This window comes from Chiloscyllium punctatum, chromosome 11 (genome assembly GCF_047496795.1).
Source record: "Chiloscyllium punctatum isolate Juve2018m chromosome 11, sChiPun1.3, whole genome shotgun sequence".
Taxonomy (NCBI): Eukaryota; Metazoa; Chordata; class Chondrichthyes; order Orectolobiformes; family Hemiscylliidae; genus Chiloscyllium; species Chiloscyllium punctatum.
Genome location: NC_092749.1, coordinates 25175730 through 25194038, shown reverse-complemented (window position 1 = coordinate 25194038; position 18309 = coordinate 25175730). Strand labels below are relative to the sequence as shown.

The 18309-nt window shown below is 43.6% G+C and overlaps 1 protein-coding gene across 5 annotated transcripts in view; it reads left to right on the top strand.

The window, feature by feature from the left end:
* The window catches only part of ltbp1 (latent transforming growth factor beta binding protein 1), a 349362-nt gene that overhangs the window by 241426 nt on the left and 89627 nt on the right, over positions 1–18309 (top strand). For 4 of the 5 annotated variants that reach the window (XM_072580504.1, XM_072580508.1, XM_072580505.1 and 1 more), the window contains 3 exons: positions 751–873; positions 3243–3365; positions 7829–7951. In XM_072580504.1, coding sequence (XP_072436605.1) covers positions 751–873; positions 3243–3365; positions 7829–7951 — 369 coding nt within the window. The remainder of the gene's footprint in view (positions 1–750; positions 874–3242; positions 3366–7828; positions 7952–18309) is intronic. The other variant, XM_072580506.1, reaches the window with a different exon arrangement.

Below are 18309 nucleotides of genomic sequence, written 5' to 3'. Positions count from 1 at the left end.
AGCTTCACCATAGCTGCATTCTTCGCTTAGTTGCAGTTAACATTTATATTACCCCACCCATTCCACCATCTGCCAACATGGGCCCAAGGTCTAATTTCTCTCCATAAACTTTTGTATGAGTGCCTGTACATGTATATCATTGTGTGTGTTCCTCCAGCTCATTGGATATATATCCCAAAGGATGATACAACAGAGAAAGGCTAACTCCCTGAAGCCTGCCCACCATTGACAAGGCACAGGGCCAGTGGTTCAAGAAGGCAACTCGCCACCACCTTCTCAAGGTCAACTAGGGATGGGTAATAAATACTGGCACAGCCAGCAACACCCACATCCCATGAGTGAATACATTTAAAAAGTTCAGCCCCTGATTCAGTGGTTTTTCTTTGAAGGCACTACCCAATAGGCCCAGCCTCCACCTCGTTTCTCCTTAGCCTGAAGAAAATCTTTCAATTATCTATGCACTCAAAAGTTGAGGCAGTGCATTTCAGGGTACCCCTGAGTATGTCTCAGTGTCTGTAATAACTCCCTAATATATAATTGGTATTGAGAACCAGAGGCTTCCAGAAGGAGAATGGCCTTTGTCTTTAGCGGTTTGATGGTAATTTGATGGGGCAGATTTCCCGTCTCTTTGCAAATTTGTCCGATTTGGTTTTCTGGTTAAGAGGTTAATCAGGGCATTCACTTTTGATGAAACAAAGTTTGCAACACGTTGGAAAGAGGAATGACTCATCTGTTTCTTCTTTGGTGCAGATGTGAATGAGTGTCAAGACGCGATTCTGTGCACCAATGGGCAATGCACGAATACAGAGGCCTCCTTCTTCTGCGAATGCAACTTGGGTTACCGTCTGACTGCCACAGGGGACCAGTGTGAAGGTGACAGCCATTTCATAGAATACCCTCAGCAGACCTCTTGTTGGGTTTAATTTTCACTGGCCATGCACCAGTGTATGTGTTTGTAGAAAATTCCCTTTGGTAGCATTCACTGAGATAGGATGAGGACTTGGCTCAGCAGGGTCAATTAGAATTCCAAAGCAGTAGCTGGCTGTTTTGTAAAGTGAGGTGAATATTGCATAAAAATCACACAGTCCCTTCAGCATCACCTTTTAAAATGTGAGGCAAGTTAATCGTCCTTTGTTGTTTCTCAGTGTAATATTTCCAGCCTCTATTTAAAATGGAGTAGAATATTTGCAACATGAAAATTTAACGGAGAAAGATGTTTGGAGAGATGGAGGGGTGCTTAGGGCATTGGTTTCTCCCAGTTGTCTGAATGTGTACACGTTCTGCAGTACGGAGCATGCTCTCCACTCCAAAGGATGTTGTTGAGGCCACTTTTGGTGTACTGTGTAGATTTGACATCACCCAACAATAGGAAGGATATTATTAAATTGGAGAGGGTACAGAAAAGATTTAGAAGGATGTTGGTGGGACTGGAGTGTTTGAGTCATGGGGAGAAGTTGGATAGGCTGGGACATTTTTTCCCCTGGAGCATCGGACGTTGAGGGGTGATCATATAGAGGTTTATAAAATCATGAGGGGCATGGATAAGGTGAATAGCAAAGGTCTTTCCCCTAGGGTGGGAGAGTCCAGAACTAGAGAGCATAGGTTTAATATGAGAGGAGAATGATTTAAAAGTGATCCGAGGAGCAACATTTTCAAACAGAGGGTGGTTCGTATGTGGAATGAACTTCCTGAGGAAGTGGTAGACGCAGGTAAAGTACAGCATTTAAAAGACATTTGAATAGGTACATGAAAAGGAAAGGTTTGGAGGGATATGGGCCAAATACAGGCCAGCAGGACTAGTTTAGTTTGTGAAACTTGGTCAGTATGGATGAGTTGGACCAAAGGATCTGTTTTCAAATGTTTAAGACTCTATAATTCTAAAATGTATTGGGTTCAAATTGAGTGATTGGTGCTTAATTAGTCCATCCATTGGGATCTTCATCACTTAAGTCTGAAAGATCAACCTTCCATTGACACTTGTGAGACAATGAGAGGTTTCAAGAGAGCTGCCAGTGATGAAACATTTCCTCCAGGATATGGTTCAATTAGGGGTTGATTTGAAATCTTTGGCAGGAGGTTTCGGGGAGAGTTAAAGAGAAATGGTTTCTGTGGTTCTGAGGATCTGGGATGTTCCACCTGATGAAATCAGCAGGAGTTGATCTGATTGGCTAATTTAAACAGAAAGTGGAACTTGCAGGTTCAGGCGCCAAAATCAGGAATGTGGGACCAAGCGGGATTGTTCTTTTAACGAGCTGAAACAGCCCTGGCTGGTCAAATGGCCTTTGTCTACGATGATTAGAGATTAGATTAGATTCCCTACAGTGTGGAAACAGGCCCTTCAGCCCAACCAGTCCACACTGACCCTCCGAAGAGTAACCCACCCAGATCCATTTCCCTCTGACTAATGCACCTAACACTACGGGCAATTTAGAATGGCCAATTCACCTGACCTGCACATCTTTGGATTGTGGGAGGAAACTGGAGAACCCAGAGGAAACCCACACAGACTCGGGGAGAATGTGCAAACTCCACACGGACAGACACCCAAGGCTGGAATCGAACTTCGGATACTGGTGCTGTGAGGCCGCAGTGCTAACCACTGAGCCACTGTATGCTGTACATAATTCTGTCAGCTTCTAGAAAAGTAAGCTAAACAGTTTCATTTGTGAGGTGGTACTTTTTCCACCTCCTCCCTTTCTTTGCCTTGACTTTTTTTGTGTGTGTTAGACAGGGTCACCAGAAAGAAAAGCGTGTTCCCTGTTTATTGGGTACAGCCATGATAAGTGGGCGCCAAGTGGAATAAAATGTTGGTCAGCCTTTTCCAGTCCTTTCTAAAAAATGTGATGAAGAATGAGGCCTGCCTCTCAAGTTAGCTAAGGAAAGCTGTGTTTACAACCTCACTACAAAGAACCCATCCATTTTTATCTGGAGTCTACCGTCCTTTATATACCTTCAGTTGTTTTGAACAATAAGTTCAGCTCATTGCTCCTCAGTTGAACTAGAGAGAAGGTCATTTTTTTTTTGGCCAATGCTGTTTCTTCAAGGCTTTGGCTAGAGGTTGCAGACAACATAACCAAACCAAGTGCTGGAGGCTCTGATATGTCATTGGAAACTACACAAAGGCAATTGTTGCTCTAAGTGTTGGTGTTCCATTAGTGAGGGAGCAATAAATAATGTGGATTCTGTTAGTAAGATTTAGAGGCAGCATCAACATAACTGCTTTCTGAACATATTTGTTGCAGACATTGACGAATGCCAACAAAACTCGGATACTTGCCAGGGAGGTGTGTGCATCAACAATGCTGGCTCCTTTACATGCACGTGTCCAGGTGGCTTCCAGCTGGTGAATGGTGTTAGGTGCCAAGGTAAAGAATTGATACTGGCAGGAAGTGCCACGTCTTCCCTTGTCCTTTGCCTTGTGTACCCTGTAACTGGCCCCTGCCTGTGTTATCCCGGGCAGTTCACCCTGGAATTGAATGCTCACATGTGTGGGGAAATGCATCCAATTTGCCAAAAGATTGGCAAAATTTGCAAAAAAAGTCTTTTAATTGGGCTAAAAATGTACTACTCGGTATTGGAAATGAATGCAATGAAATTAATGAATGCATTAACCTCATTTAATTTAATCAGATGAATGCCTCTGTTGTGGTAACACAGGAGCAAACAGTTTCCTAAGGCTGATCTGACTGTTTGCAATCCCAGAATCCCATTTGACCCCAGGATCGAGCTTTCAATGACATATCCATCCAGCCACTAAGACTGTGATGTTGTCCAAGTCTCTGGATGCCTCAGCTGATCTGCTGCTGGAGCTCCTCTCCATGCCTTTTGCTTCTGCCGCATCCTGACCATTCCAGCACTCTCCTGGCCAACCATGTTCCATCCTCCATAGACACGAGGATGTCCAAAGCTCTGCTACTTATCTCCTAACTCATACCAAATCTTGCTGTTGCCTCTGTGGCTCGCTGATCCACATTGGCTGCTCGTCAAGGAGTGCCTTGAGTTCATAATTATTGTTCTTGCTTTCAAATCACCACAAGACCTTGCACCTCCCTATTTCTCTAACCTCCTCAAGCCCTAAGGCTCTCCGAGATATCTTTGCTCCTTTAATTCTCATCTCCTCAGTATCCCTGTTCTCTAGTCCTTGTCCTGTGTCCAGAAAGTGTTTGAAAGTTAATGTTGAGCCCCTATAATCGGAACTCTTGGACCATAGTCCTCACTGTGCTGGACATGTTATACCTGTTGGAAACTGCCTTAAGTAACATAGGCAGCCTCTGGTATGGACATGAATAACGCTGCAAAAGCAGGAAGGCTAGAAAAGAGCTCTTGGGATTTCATAGTACGTACTAATATTCATTCAGGCCACATTCAAATTCTTTAAACAGGGCATTGGCAGTTTAAAAAATATAATGGAGCATCCTCAATTCAGTCAGTAAAATAGTTATTTATTCCACTTATTAACTACTAATGTGTCCTCACTAATGGAGAGTGAGACCCTTCCACACACCAGGAAAATGCTCGAGGTGTTTAAAATCTGCAATACAAACAGAAAATGCTGGAACTGCTCATCAGATCGACAGTATCAATGGAGAGAGAAATATTGGAACTGGGCTGCAAAGATTAGGAAACCATCAGTGCAAATTGTCAGAATGTTAACCTTTCACCCCCAGTTTCTTAAGGTAATTTTTTTGTGACAAACATCCTCCAACAGAAACTTCTCAGTGGTCCGAGAGTTGCCTTGTCTAGACGAGGGAGAATATTTGGGAGTAAAACATTTGCCCTCTCAGGTGTTTGTGAACACTATTTGACTTTAAAAGGAGTTTTCAGCTCAGTACTTAGTAAACATTGACTCGTACACTCGAGAATCAAATGCATTTTGCTTCCAATTATATTTTTTTCTATTACAGGCAATTCCTGGCTTCTTTTTTCCTTTAAGTGCTAATTTGATGTAGCAGAAGAAATTTTCCAGCTTGGTGAATTAAAAGGCCCCAGCAGACTCTGCTACAATTTCCATAAACTTGCAATGGACACCTGCATATCTCGTCCCATGCTTTATTCGGCTTATGTTAGACAGGTTCTCTCTTTTCTTCTCATGTGCGTTCATCTGACTGAAAACTGCCTTGGGTGGAATAAAATGAGTGATAGTTAATTATGTTTGCTTGCTTCAGAAAGAAAACAAAGCTTTTAATTAGTCCTGAGTATAAGATTTAAGGCTTTGTACCTGGTACTGAGGCCTCAGTGAAAAAAAGGGAGTGCAATCTCACTGGAGCGTAGCACAGTAATAGCATCATTGTAAGAGTGTTTGGCACTAAATCAGTCCCGTGATCATTATCTAAAGATCAAAACCTGCTAAACCCTACAATGCCTGAGTTGAATAGAGTTATTAATCATAATCCACATGCAGCAATTTGAAACCTGTAATCCTATTTTTGCCAAGTGTTTATAGCTCGCAAGTGAGAGAGAGGTTGAGATGTTACTGAAGGGTGCCTGACCTTTGTGACTTGGGGTAATGGTGTAGCATGGTGGCTCAGTGGTTAACAGTGCTGCTTCACTGCACCAGGGACCCCAGTTCGATTCCAGCCTCAATTGATTGTCTGTGTGGAATTTACACGTCTTTCCCGTGTCTGCATTGGTTTCCTCCTGGTGCTCCGGTTTCCTCCCACAGTTTGACAATGTGCAGGCTAGGGTGGATGGACCATGCTAAATTGTCCTGGAGTGAGTGGGATATGTAATCTATGTGTATTAGCCATGATGAATGTGGGGTTCAGGGATTGGGTGGGTGAGATGTGTAGTCTACGTGTATTAGCTGTGGTGAATGTGGGGTTAAGAGATTGGGTGAAGGGAGTAGGTGAGATGGTCTTTGGAGGGTTGGTGTAGACTCGATGGGCTGAATGGTCTCTATCTACACTGTTGGGATTCTATGGTTAGTGAGCAAGCTGAGACTGAAGTAGCCATGGTAAGGCACAATCACTAGTAATGAGAAATTTTGAATGAGGCTGTTTGGTGCAGACTGTTTTAGTCAGAGACAAACTTAAGGAATAGAAGCAATTCCTCGCCATATGACCCCTCGAGGCCGCACTGTCAATCAATAAGATCATGAATGGCTGATCTGATCTTGGCCCCAATTCCAGTTTTCTGTTTGTAATCCAGAACCCTTGACTCATGCCACCTTCCTTGGCATTAATTTAACTTGCATGACTTCTCCTCCTCAACTGTCTGGAACAGGGCATTCCCGCTAAAAGCAGGAAGTCCACCTCACCTCTGAATTGAACACTCATTTTGAAAGTTCTTGATTCCCCTACACCAGGAAGCAGCCTCTCAATATCTCCTTGCAGCATCTTTCTGAACCTGCTCCACGTTTCCTTTAAAGGCAACCCCTTCATCTGAAGAATCATCCAAAGGAACCTTCCTGAAATTGCCTCTGATGTATACACATCAAGAATGAGCTTTACCTCTGTCCTTCAGGGTGGGAAGGCAATGGAGAAGGAGAGAGTAATTACTCAAGTAATATTTAAAGTGTTCAATCATTATGGTCCTCTACTTTTTGTCATTTACAAAAATGATTTGGATGCGAGCATAAGAGATACAGTTAGTAAGTTTGCAGATGACACCAAAATTGGAGGTGTAGTGGACAGTGAAGAGGGTTATCTCAGATTACAACAGGATCTTGACCAGATGGGCCAATGGGCTGAGAAGTGGCAGATGGCGTTTAATTCAGATAAATGCGAGGTGCTGCATTTTGGGAAAGCAAATCTTCGCAGGACTTATACACTTAATGGTAAGGTCCTAGGGAGTATTGCTGAACGAAGAGACCTTGGAGTGCAGGTTCATAGCTCCTTGAAAGTGGAATCGCAGGTAGATAGGATAGTGAAGAAGGCGTTTGGTATACGTTTCTTTATCGGTCAGAGTATTGAGTACAGAAGTTGGGAGATCATGTTGCGGCTGTACAGGACATTGGTTAGGCCACTGTTGGAATATTACGTGCAATTCTGGTCTCCTTTGTATCGGAAAGGTGTTGTGAAACGTGAAAGGGTTCAGAAACGATTTACAAGGATGTTGCCAGGGTTGAAGGATTTGAGCTTTAGGAAGAGGTTGGGATCAGGCTGCGGCTGTTTTCCCTGGAGCATCAGAGGCTGAGGGGTGACCTTATAGAGGTTTACAAAATTATGAGGGGCATGGATAGGGTAAATAGGCAAAGTCTGTTCCCTGGGGTTGGGGAGTCCAGAACTAGAGGGCATAGGTTTAGGGTGAGGGGGAAAGATATAAAAGAAACCTATGGGGCAACGTTTTCACACAGAGGGTGATATATGTATGTAATGAGCTGCCAGAGGATGTGGTGGAGGCTGGTACAATTGCAATATTTAAAAGGCATCTGGATGGGTATATGAATAGGAAGGGTTTGGAGGGATATGGGTCGGGTGCTGGCAGGTGGGACTAGATTGGGTTGGGATATCTGGTCGGTATGGACGGGTTGGACCGAAGCGTCTGTTTCCATCCTGTACATCTCTATGACTCTATTAGTTTTCTGAGAACTATTATAAATTATTCTTTACAAATGAGGTCAGTCTGTCCTTGCCCTTCAGTCACCTCCACATTCCACTTCTTTCACCACCATGCTGTTCTCCAAACTGTCTCTCCTCGGTAGCCCAATCTCTGTCTCCTTTCTCCTCTGTCCCTCTCTTTCATCTTCCTCTGTCCCTCTCGTTCTCCTTCCCTCTATTCCTCCCTCCCTCTCTGTGCACATGGGTAGCAGTTTAGACAGATCTCCCTTTTGCTGGCGATTTGAGTATTCTGTGTAATCTAATTAGACTGAAATGTGCATATTTTTCAGATGTTGACGAATGCGCAGATGGCACCAAATGCCATGATGGATCTTGTGTCAACACCGACGGCTCCTATAGATGTGAATGTGCCAGAGGCTATCGTTTGAACCCTACTGGTGAAGCATGCGCTGGTAACTTCTGATTTATTTTTTGTAAGGGAAATGGATTGATGAAAGTACTGTTACAAAAATGGCAGTAAATCAAAATTCCTGTTTTTTAAAAAATAAAACTAATACACCAGATCAACTATTTCCACAATGTGCCAAAGCTCACGTCAATCTAGTTTACAGTTTGCTCATTAATCAGATGTAGTCGAGAGGTCTGTGAGGGCACAAGCAGCCAATGCCACTTTTAATCATACCCATCCCTGCCATTGTATTCACAGGTACTACTGTTTCCTCTCTTTCTCTCTATGTCTGTCCCACCATATCATTCCTTGAAAATGAGTTTTTCGATGGGTGCCATCTGTGTTTGCCAGTTTTCCTTCAAGCTAGTTTTCTGGATGAACCTAACTTTGCCTGGCATCTCCACTGAACAGTGTGTCCCTTCACCACCCACTATCCACACTGCCCACTGACCTCCAGAGATGTGACACCCTTGGTTTAGCAGCTTTACATCCTCTTATCAAAGCTCTTATTGCCCAAGGATCTAGCTGAGTTTCCTGTGCACAGGAAATGAATGAGAAAATGTTCTGGTTGGAGGCCTTGGAGCTTAGTAGGCAGTGTCAGTGAAGCTCTCACTTCATAAAATCTCGACAGTGTGGAAGTGGGCCGTTCGGCCCATCGAGTCCACACTGACCCTCCGAAGAGCATCCCACTCACCCCCTCAGAACCACCTCAATCCCTGTAACTCTGCATTTCCAATGGCTAACCTTCATATCCCTGGACACAGTGGGCAATTTCGCATGGCTAGTTCATCTAACGTGCACATGTTTGGACTGGAGTAGAAAACCAGAGCATCCAGAGGAAAGCCACGCAGACACAGGGAGAGTGTCCAAACTCCACACAGACAGTCGCCTGGTGGAATCAAACCTGGGTTCCTGCTGCTGTGAGGCAGTAGTGCTAACCACTGAGCTGCCCCATCCAAGGCCTACTCCAGTATTTGATGGCCAAATTCTTTGAGTATTAACTGTGAAATGTTCCAATATGGCAATGGCAAATGTTAAGAGCAGGAGAGATTCCTCATCCAGCAGTATGATGGAAAGAAAGTTCAGAGTCTGTCCTGTCATGCTGCATAGCTCCAGACTGGAACCTGTATGTAACAGTGCGTATTACCACAAATGCTTGGACTCTTTGAGTGAACTGTCGCACACCAGCACCATTTCCCTAACCATTGAAACCATTTACCTTTGATATTCTAGCAATTTGCTCAATCTGGTTTCCTTAAAAAAACTGGTGGCTAGAAAGAGTTAACATTGTGATTCTCACTGGGTGATGTGAGCAAGTATATTAAGCACAGTGCTTTAATCTTAATCCTATTTAAATATCAGTAATTAATAACTTATTCATTAGTAAACTTTGCCAAATAAAAATCGAACAAACTGCAGATCCTGTAAATCAGAGGCAGAAATAGAAATGACTGGAAAAGCTCAGCAGGTCTGGCAGCATCTTTGGAGAGAAATCAGAGTTAACGTTTTCGTTCATGAACCGCTAAATCTGATTGCTCTCCACAGATGCTGCCGGACCTGCTGAGCTTTTCCAGTCATTTCTATTTTTCTCATAAATTTTGTCAAGTCTGTTTTGACATGAAATTCAAGGAGGCAGATAGCTAAATGTGGATTTGTTTAATAATAAGGGGAAAATATGTTATATTTAAAGACCAAATGATGTCAACTTTATTCTGCTGTTTAAAATAGCATGGTATTTAATGAGCAACGTTATTGTCTCTTTAGCTAGTTAAATAACCTGATAAGAACCAAGCTATGTCCTCTCCCAGAAAGGGATTGTGAGCTGGTCTGGTCTTCCAGGTAAGAACCCTGGAATCATTCTAAGAAGCTATTGGATATTTAGTTTGTACAGAAGGATGTATCCCTTTTATGTTTGTTATGGAGTCAGCTGCTGTTCCTCTCTGCTGATAAATCCATGTATTTTATTGCACATACAAATTGCAGATGCTAGAAATCAGAAATAAAAGCAAATGCCAGTAGGAAATATACATCAGCATTTATGTACGGGAAAACGGGTCTAATCTTTGAGGACTTTGAACTTTCTTCAAAATGGGGCAAATCTAGAGATGTGTTCAAAGTAAACCAGTTGAATTGGGGAGGGGGTCATTTTATTTCTTCATTTTGTTGTTACCCTGCCCTCTTTGTCTCTGATAGCTGCAGTGTTCAAATGAACTCAACACCAGCTAGTGCTGGGTCCACTACGTTTCGTCATTTATATAAATGATTTGTATGTGAGCATAAGAGGTACAGTTAGTAAGTTTGCAGATGACACCAAAATTGGAGGTGTAGTGGACAGCGAAGAGGGTTACCTCAGATTACAATGGGATCTTGATCAGATGGGCCAATGGGCTGAGAAGTGGCAGGTGGAATTTAACTTAGATAAATGTGAGGTGCTGAATTTTGGGAAAGCAATTCTTAGTAGGACTTATACACTTAATGGTAAGGTCCTCAGGAGTGTTGCTGAACAAAGAGACCTTGAGTGCAGGTTCATAGCTTCTTGAAAGTGGAGCTGCAGGTAGATAGGATAGTGAAGAAGGCATTTGGTATACTTTCTTAATTGGTCAGAGTATTGAGTACAGGCTAGGGTGCATGGACCATGCTAAATTGTTCTGGAGTGAGTGGGATATGTAATCTATGTGTATTGGCCATGATGAATGTGGGGTTCAGGAATTGGGTGGGTGAGATGTGTAGTCTACGTGTATTAGCTGTGGTGAATGTGGGGTTAAGAGATTGGGTGAAGGGAGTAGGTGAGATGGTCTTTGGAGGGTTGGTGTAGACTCGATGGGCTGAATGGTCTCTATCTACACTGTTGGGATTCTATGGTTAGTGAGCAAGCTGAGACTGAAGTAGCCACGGTAAGGCACAATCACTAGTAATGAGAAATTTTGAATGAGGCTGTTTGGTGCAGACTGTTTTAGTCAGAGACAAACTTAAGGAATAGAAGCAATTCCTCGCCATATGACCCCTCGAGGCCGCACTGTCAATCAATAAGATCATGAATGGCTGATCTGATCTTGGCCCCAATTCCAGTTTTCTGTTTGTAATCCAGAACCCTTGACTCATGCCACCTTCCTTGGCATTAATTTAACTTGGATGACTTCTCCTCCTCAACTGTCTGAAACAGGGCATTCCCGCTAAAATCAGGAAATCCACCTCACCTCTGAATTGAACACTCATGTTGAAAGTTCTTGATTCCCCAACACCAGGAAGCAGCCTCTCAATATCTCCTTGCAGAATCTTAGACTTTTTTTGGGTAGTTAACCTTTTCAGTTAGAACATTTCTGGGGCAGATGGGCCTTCTAGCTCAGAATAGGGACTCTACCACAACACCATGAGGATTCCTTCAGGATATTTATGTTTCAATAAGACACCTCTAAACTCAAATGGAATAGGCTGAACCTGCTCCACGTTTCCTTTAAAGGCAACCCCTTCATCTGAAGAATCATCCAAAGGAACCTTCCTGAAATTGCCTCTGATGTATACATATTAAGATGAGCTTTACCTCTGTCCTTCAGGGTGGGAAGGCAATGGAGAAGGAGAGAGTAATTACTCAAGTAATATTTAAAGTGTTCAATCATTGTGGTCCTCTACTTTTTGTCATTTACATAAATGATTTGGATGCGAGCATAAGAGATACAGTGAGTAAGTTTGCAGATGACACCAAAATTGGAGGTGTAGTGGACAGTGAAGAGGGTTATCTCAGATTACAACAGGATCTTGACCAGATGGGCCAATGGGCTGAGAAGTGGCAGATGGAGTTTAATTCCAATAAATGCGAGGTGCTGCATTTTGGGAAAGCAAATCTTAGCAGGACTTATACACTTAATGGTAAGGTCCTAGGGAGTATTGCTGAACGAAGAGACCTTGGAGGGCAGGTTCATAGCTCCTTGAAAGTGGAGTCGCAGGTAGATAGGATAGTGAAGAAGGTGTTTGGTATGCTTTCCTTTATTGGTCAGAGTATTGAGTACAGGAGTTGGGAGGTCATGTTGCGGCTGTACAGGACATTGGTTAGGCCACTGTTGGAATATTGCATGCAATTCTGGTCTCCTTCCTATTGGAAAGATGTTGTGAAACGTGAAAGGGTTCAGAAACGATTTACAAGGATGTTGCCAGGGTTGGAGGATTTGAGCTTTCGGGAGAGGTTGAACAGGCTTGGGCTGTTTTCCCTGGAGCATCAGAGGCTGAGGGGTGACCTTATCGAAGTTTATAAAATCATGGGGGGCATGGATAGGATAAATGGACAAAGTTTTTTTCCCTGAGGTGGGGGAGTCCAGAACTAGAGGGCATAGGTTTAGGGTGAGAGGGGAAAGATATAAAAGAGACCTAAGGGGCAAATTTTTCACGTAGAGGGTGGTACGTGTATGGAATGAACTGCCAGAGGAAGGTGGAGGATGGTACAATTGCAACATTTAAGAGGCATCTGGATGGGTGTATGAATAGGAACAGATTGGAGGGATATGGGCCGGGTGCTAGCAGGTGGCATGAGATTGAGTTGGGATATCTGATTGGCATGGATGAGTTGGACCGAAGGGTCTGTTTCCGTGCTGTATACCTCTGTGACTCTATGACTCTTTGACTAGCTCGAGGAACACCTCCCCTTTTGGGTGTATACTCTGCAGCTTTCTGGTCTCAGTTCTGAGTTCAGTTTTAGCCTGTAACATCTGTCCCCATTCTGTGCCATTTTCTTTGCTGGTCCTGGTTTTGTTTGTCTCCTATTTCCTGTTGTTGCCTTCACTTTCAGAAGGTAACTCTTGAGTTGCCTGCATACACACCTCCCCCAGGATATAGTTTTTATTCCTTCACTTGTCTCCGTACTAATCCCTTTGGCCTTGCAACATGAACTGTTTTGTGACTTAATCTCCCCTGGCTTCACCATATCATATGGATGTTCCATTTTAATTCACAACCTCCACTCTCTCACTTCCTGAAAATCAGTCACATTTCTAGCACTGGTGGTCACAGAGCTGAATAATAGACCTACCAAATGTTCGCAATGTTTTTAAAATCTATTTTATTGTCCTGCGCTCCCTCAGCCCCCACCCCTCACAATCTGTCTGTGCAATGCGGAATGGGTTGATGATTGCTGAAACATGCATTGTAGTTCATTGCATATCGTAACATTGGAGGAGTAGGGGTAGCAGCTGGAAACTCTGGGACTTGATGGCCGTCAGAGCGATTCCATGATGTGGCCACACAGAATCATTATCAATCTGCAGATATTTCCAAAGATACCTATGGGAGGGCTTCCTGGTCAGTGTGTGGTAACTGCAGTGTAACAGCCTACCCATGTTAAACAATTCCACATGTGCAATGTGGTGCACATTATGCCGAGCATCCTCTTTGTTTTGAGGAACTATCAGAGAGACAGAGAATCATTGACTATGACAATTGCAATCACCTCCTGGTCTCTTCAAGGTACCAGAAATCTCTCTTCAAGGTGCACGAAACAAATAATAAAGATGGACAAACTAACTGAGCAAAACTGAATGTTGTTCCTCCAGTAACTTTGCTCAGAATGATATGACCACCAAGGCCATTAAACTATTCAAACTCTGTGTTATCAGAAAACGTGATTGAAGTAACTCAATGAAGATCGGTATCCCATCACCAAATCATTCTTTATTTACACATGCATGGTACAAGACACTGACCCAGCTCCCTCAGAGCCAGCTGCTAGAGTGAACAGTGCCTCTGACACTCCTGTTTTATTATCTGTCAGCCAGGGCTCCCTGATTGAAACAGATGAACAGCCCCAATCAAGGAACTCATATTCTGTGAGGTCCACCTGGCTGACCTGATTCCTATCACTACAGTGATTGCGTCACACGAGTTTTCCTTGTTATTTTGTCGTGTAACATTTTTTGGCACACGTTGTGAAATAATCAGATTATCTTTAGTCCCAGTTGTTTGAAGACTGATCCAACATCACAACCTGTATTTCGTTAAAATCCACACAAGCCCATATTTGGAATTAGGATTAGAAACAGGTTTTAGTGTCACGTGTCTTTAAGTAGAGGGACACAGAGGTACAGTGAAAAGTTTACAATGTCGCCATTCACGGCACCATCTTAGGAACACGGTAGCTGGGTACAAAATCCAAAATAATTCATTTTTTGGAATGAATGTCCTGCTGCTTTAGCTGGCTTTGCAGCCTTAACATTTCAAAATTGTGAGTTCTTGTGAAAGCACTCACACAGCTCTCTAGGTGAAAGATCCACTGACTTGAATTCTCCTCAGCTTTGTCACACAAGGAGCAGAAAGAAAGAAAGATTCTACACACGTTTAAGATTGTGATCCAAGCTGTCATTTCCAACAGATAGGCTTTTGTCAGGCCTTTGAGAAAATGAATTGGAAATAAATTGCATTTCTGTGGCACCGTTCGAGATTTTCATACATCTCGTTATGCTTCCCAGCCAAATAAGCATTTTTGAAGTGTTGACGCTGTTGTAAAACGTTACTTAATCTGTGCACAAACAGCAATGAGAGAAATGGCCAGATAGTGTTGGTTGAATGGTGAATGCTGTTCTAGGGTCCAGCAGAACTCCTGCAGAATGTAGTCATAGTCTGAAATCGCTGCACAGAGGCTGGTATCCTGCCACCAAGTCACTCTTTATTTACATGTATACAGTACATAGTCTCTGACCCAGCCAGCTCAGAGCCGGTCCCTAGAATGAGGACTCTCTGCATTCCCTGTTTATATCTGTCAGCTAGGGCTCCTTGATTGGCCCAGGTTAACCACCCCAATCAGGGATCTCGTAGTCAATGAGATCTACCTGGCCTTCATTCCAATCTCAACATTGTCATCGAGGTCTGCAAATTGCCCGTTGGCCCATCACGTCTGCCCTATTCAAAAGCAAATATCCAACTGGAGTTTGAATCCTCTGCTTGAATGGTGAGTACTATCCTTGGGCCAAGTCAGAGTTTGCACCCAGTCTTCGCCTGTTCAAGATATTAACAGCAACCCTTTGGTGTCGCTGGAGAGACAAGTGGGTGAGGGTGGGGTCTGGTGGCTGGAATGTGGTGGGAGAGTGACGAGGTCAGCTGGAACGGGGGCAGTGTTAAAATGGCAGAGGTGTCTTATTACATTACTTGCTGCATTAGCCCAACTTGCTTTCGATCAGACCCGGGAGGTTCTCTTGTCCCAGAGAAACCAAGTTGCAGTTTAAATGACACAGTTGGACTGCAAAACCGTCTCTCTGCTGAGCTCGCTGATTTAACCTAGGGCCAATCTGCAGCTGCACATTTCCAGACCTCAGTGACAGCTGGTGATCAAGAAGCCTGAGAAGCCCAGAGAAGGTCTGTTTTTTTGTAGTTACAGTCTGGAGGCCTTCCTGGATCTACTGGCCTGAACTATACCCAGCCCTGCCCCCTTCAGGTAACTCCCTTAGCTAGGGATGCCATCCTCACCCCTATAAAACTTCATTGCTGCCCAAGAGTGTTAACTAGAAGGTTTGGTTAGGAGGCCCTGTCAACAGTGAACGTTTGGAAGAAAAATAAATGGAATGGAATTTGAAGTCCACATCATCCTTGCACTGGAATGATTTTCTAAAAACTGTTGAATCAGTTGTATCTTCACGTGACATTTGTAATGCTGCAAATCTCCCAGAACACGTAGTTAGCCACACATATCTTATATATGCAGTACTTAAAGATTATTATTTAGGCTTATACATTACAGTTCTTAGCAGTAGCTCATAAACTGCAACAGGTGCAGATTTCCTTGAAAGTGGAGTCAGCGGTAGACAGGATGGTATAGAAGGCTTTTGCTACGCCTGTCTTATTGGTCATAATATTGAGTATAGGAGTTGGGAGGCCAATATTGTGGTTGCACAGGCCATTGGTGAGGCCACTTTTGGAATACTGCAAACAATTCTGCTTGTCCTTCTATAGGAAGCATGTTGCTAAATTTGAACAGGTTCAGAAAAAAATTACAAGGATGTTGCCGGGACTGGAGGGTTTGAGCTACAGGGAGAGTAGGCTGGTTTTTTGTCCCTGGAGCATCGGAGGCTATAGGGTGAACTTATAGAGGGTTATAAAATCATGGGGGGGGGGGCTTGGATAGGGTGAATAGTCAAGGTCTTTTCCCCAATTAGGGGAGTTCAAAACCAGACAGCATAGGTTGAAGGTGAAAGGGGAAAGATTTAAAAAGGACCTGAAGAGCAATACTTTCACGCAGAGGGTGGTGTGTGTATGGAACGAACTGCCAGAGGAAAGTGATGGAGGTTGGTACAACTACAACATTTCAAAGGCATCTGGATGGGTATATGATTGGGTTTAGAGGGATATAGGCCACATGCTGGTAAATGGAATGAGGTCAAATTGGGATGTTTGGTTGGCGCTGACAAAGAGTGTGTTTCTGTGCTGTATGTCTCTATAACTCTAAATGCAGTGTCTGTCCTGTGATTTTTGTTTCCCACACTGTCACTTTTGTTTCCCACTCTGTGATCATTTTTTTACAGAGTTATATTCATGTTTTATGCATTCTTAATATTGAGAAGCTGTGCGGTTCTGGCTCTGAATGCAATGGCGTCACTGAGTAACATCCTTGCTCAGGCTATTACAAGCTTCCGTGACTTGAGCGAATGCATGATACAGTGTTACATTCCTGCGAAATGTTGGTGTGTTATTGTCAAGTTTATGTCTGCTGCACGAAAAATGTCAAGATTGATTACGGCGTGTAACGACTTTTCAATTGGTGAGTGCCTGGGATCCAGCACACATCAAGTCGACATTCCTAGTTCCTGGGCCTCAGGAATGTTCTTTGAAATTTGCGTCATAAGCAGATAGGATGGTGAAAGAAGGCGTTTAGCACTCTTGCCTTCATTGCTCAAACCTTTGAGGTTGGAGTTGGGATGTCACGTTGAGGTTGTACAGGAAGTTGGTGAGGCCCCTTCTGGAGTATTGTGTCCAGTTCTGGTCGCCCTGCTGTCGGAAGGATATTATTAAATTGGAGAAGGTTCAGAAAAGATTTACCAGGATGTTGCCAGGACTGGAGGGTTATAAGAATAGGCTGGATAGGCTTAGACATTTTGGCTTGGTGGTTGAGGATTTGATCTTATAGAGGTTTATAAAATCATGAAGGCCATTGATAAGCTGAATAACAAAGGTCTTTTCTCCAGAGTGGGGAGTTCAAAACTAGGGGGCATATATTTAAAATGAGAGGAGAAGGTTTTAGAAAGGGCACGAGTGGCAACCTTTTTTTACAGAGTGAGTCGTGAACTGCCAGAAGAAGTGGTAGGTACAGGTACAGTTACAACATTTAAAAGACATGGATGATAGTAAATTGAAGGGAAGTAGTTTAGTTTGATCTTCGTGTAGGATAAAAGGTCTCACAACATCAAGGGGCGGAAGGGTCTGTACTGTTCTATGTTCTGTTTGAATAAGTACATGAGCAGGAAAGGTTTGGAGGAATATGGGCCAAGTGCAGGCACGTGGGACTCGTTTAATTTGGGAACTTGGTCAGCATGGATTGGTTGGACCAAAGGGTCTGTGTGACTCTCTATGACTCTATGTGGGGCATGATTGCACTGTTGGCAGATGGCGTGAGAACAACCATGAGGTGCCCTAGGATATGCTGTTGGATGTAGGTAGAGACAAAATTTACCGCTGAGATGAATGAAACAACATTCAACATAGGTTGAATGAGGAGAGGTCACATGAACCGGCTGACACTATCTTTAATAGGTTTAAATGGAGCAATGTCAGTGGATCTTGTGCTGAGAGTGTGTTGCTGAAAATGCACAGCATGTCAGACAGCATCCGAGGAACAGGAAAATCGACTTTACGCGCTTCCTTTCGGATTTCAGAATCGGGTTTCCTGATGAAGGGCTCTGGCCCGAAACGTCGATTTTGTTGCTCCACAGGTGCTGCCTGACCTGCTGTGCTTTTCCAGCAACAAACTCTCAACTCTGATCTCCAGCATCTGCAGTGCTCACAGTCACCTTATGAAAATGCCGTTGACTCTCTGAGATGCTCCATGGTTTGTTGGCCTGGCTGTTCTCTAGAAGCTGCAGAGGTCTGTGTTGGTGAGCTATAACAATCCTGGCCTGTGCTGAGAGGTTTTTGAAAAGGAAGTGCAGCTTTATGAGGTGTGTTTGGTCCTTTTTTTGAAAGAAAAAAGGTTGAGACAGAGGTACCAAGCAGTCTGCTACAAAGCCCATAAAGTAAACAACTTGTGAGGCCTTGGGTTTTTCTTCTCTAACGTTGGAACAATAGAAGCAGCCTGAAGGGGTGTGGTCAAGCATCCACAGAACCAGGACTTTTAGTTTTTCAATAGCAGTTGCTGCTGGGATCTTAAAGCTGCTTTTCCTGTCTCTGTTATAG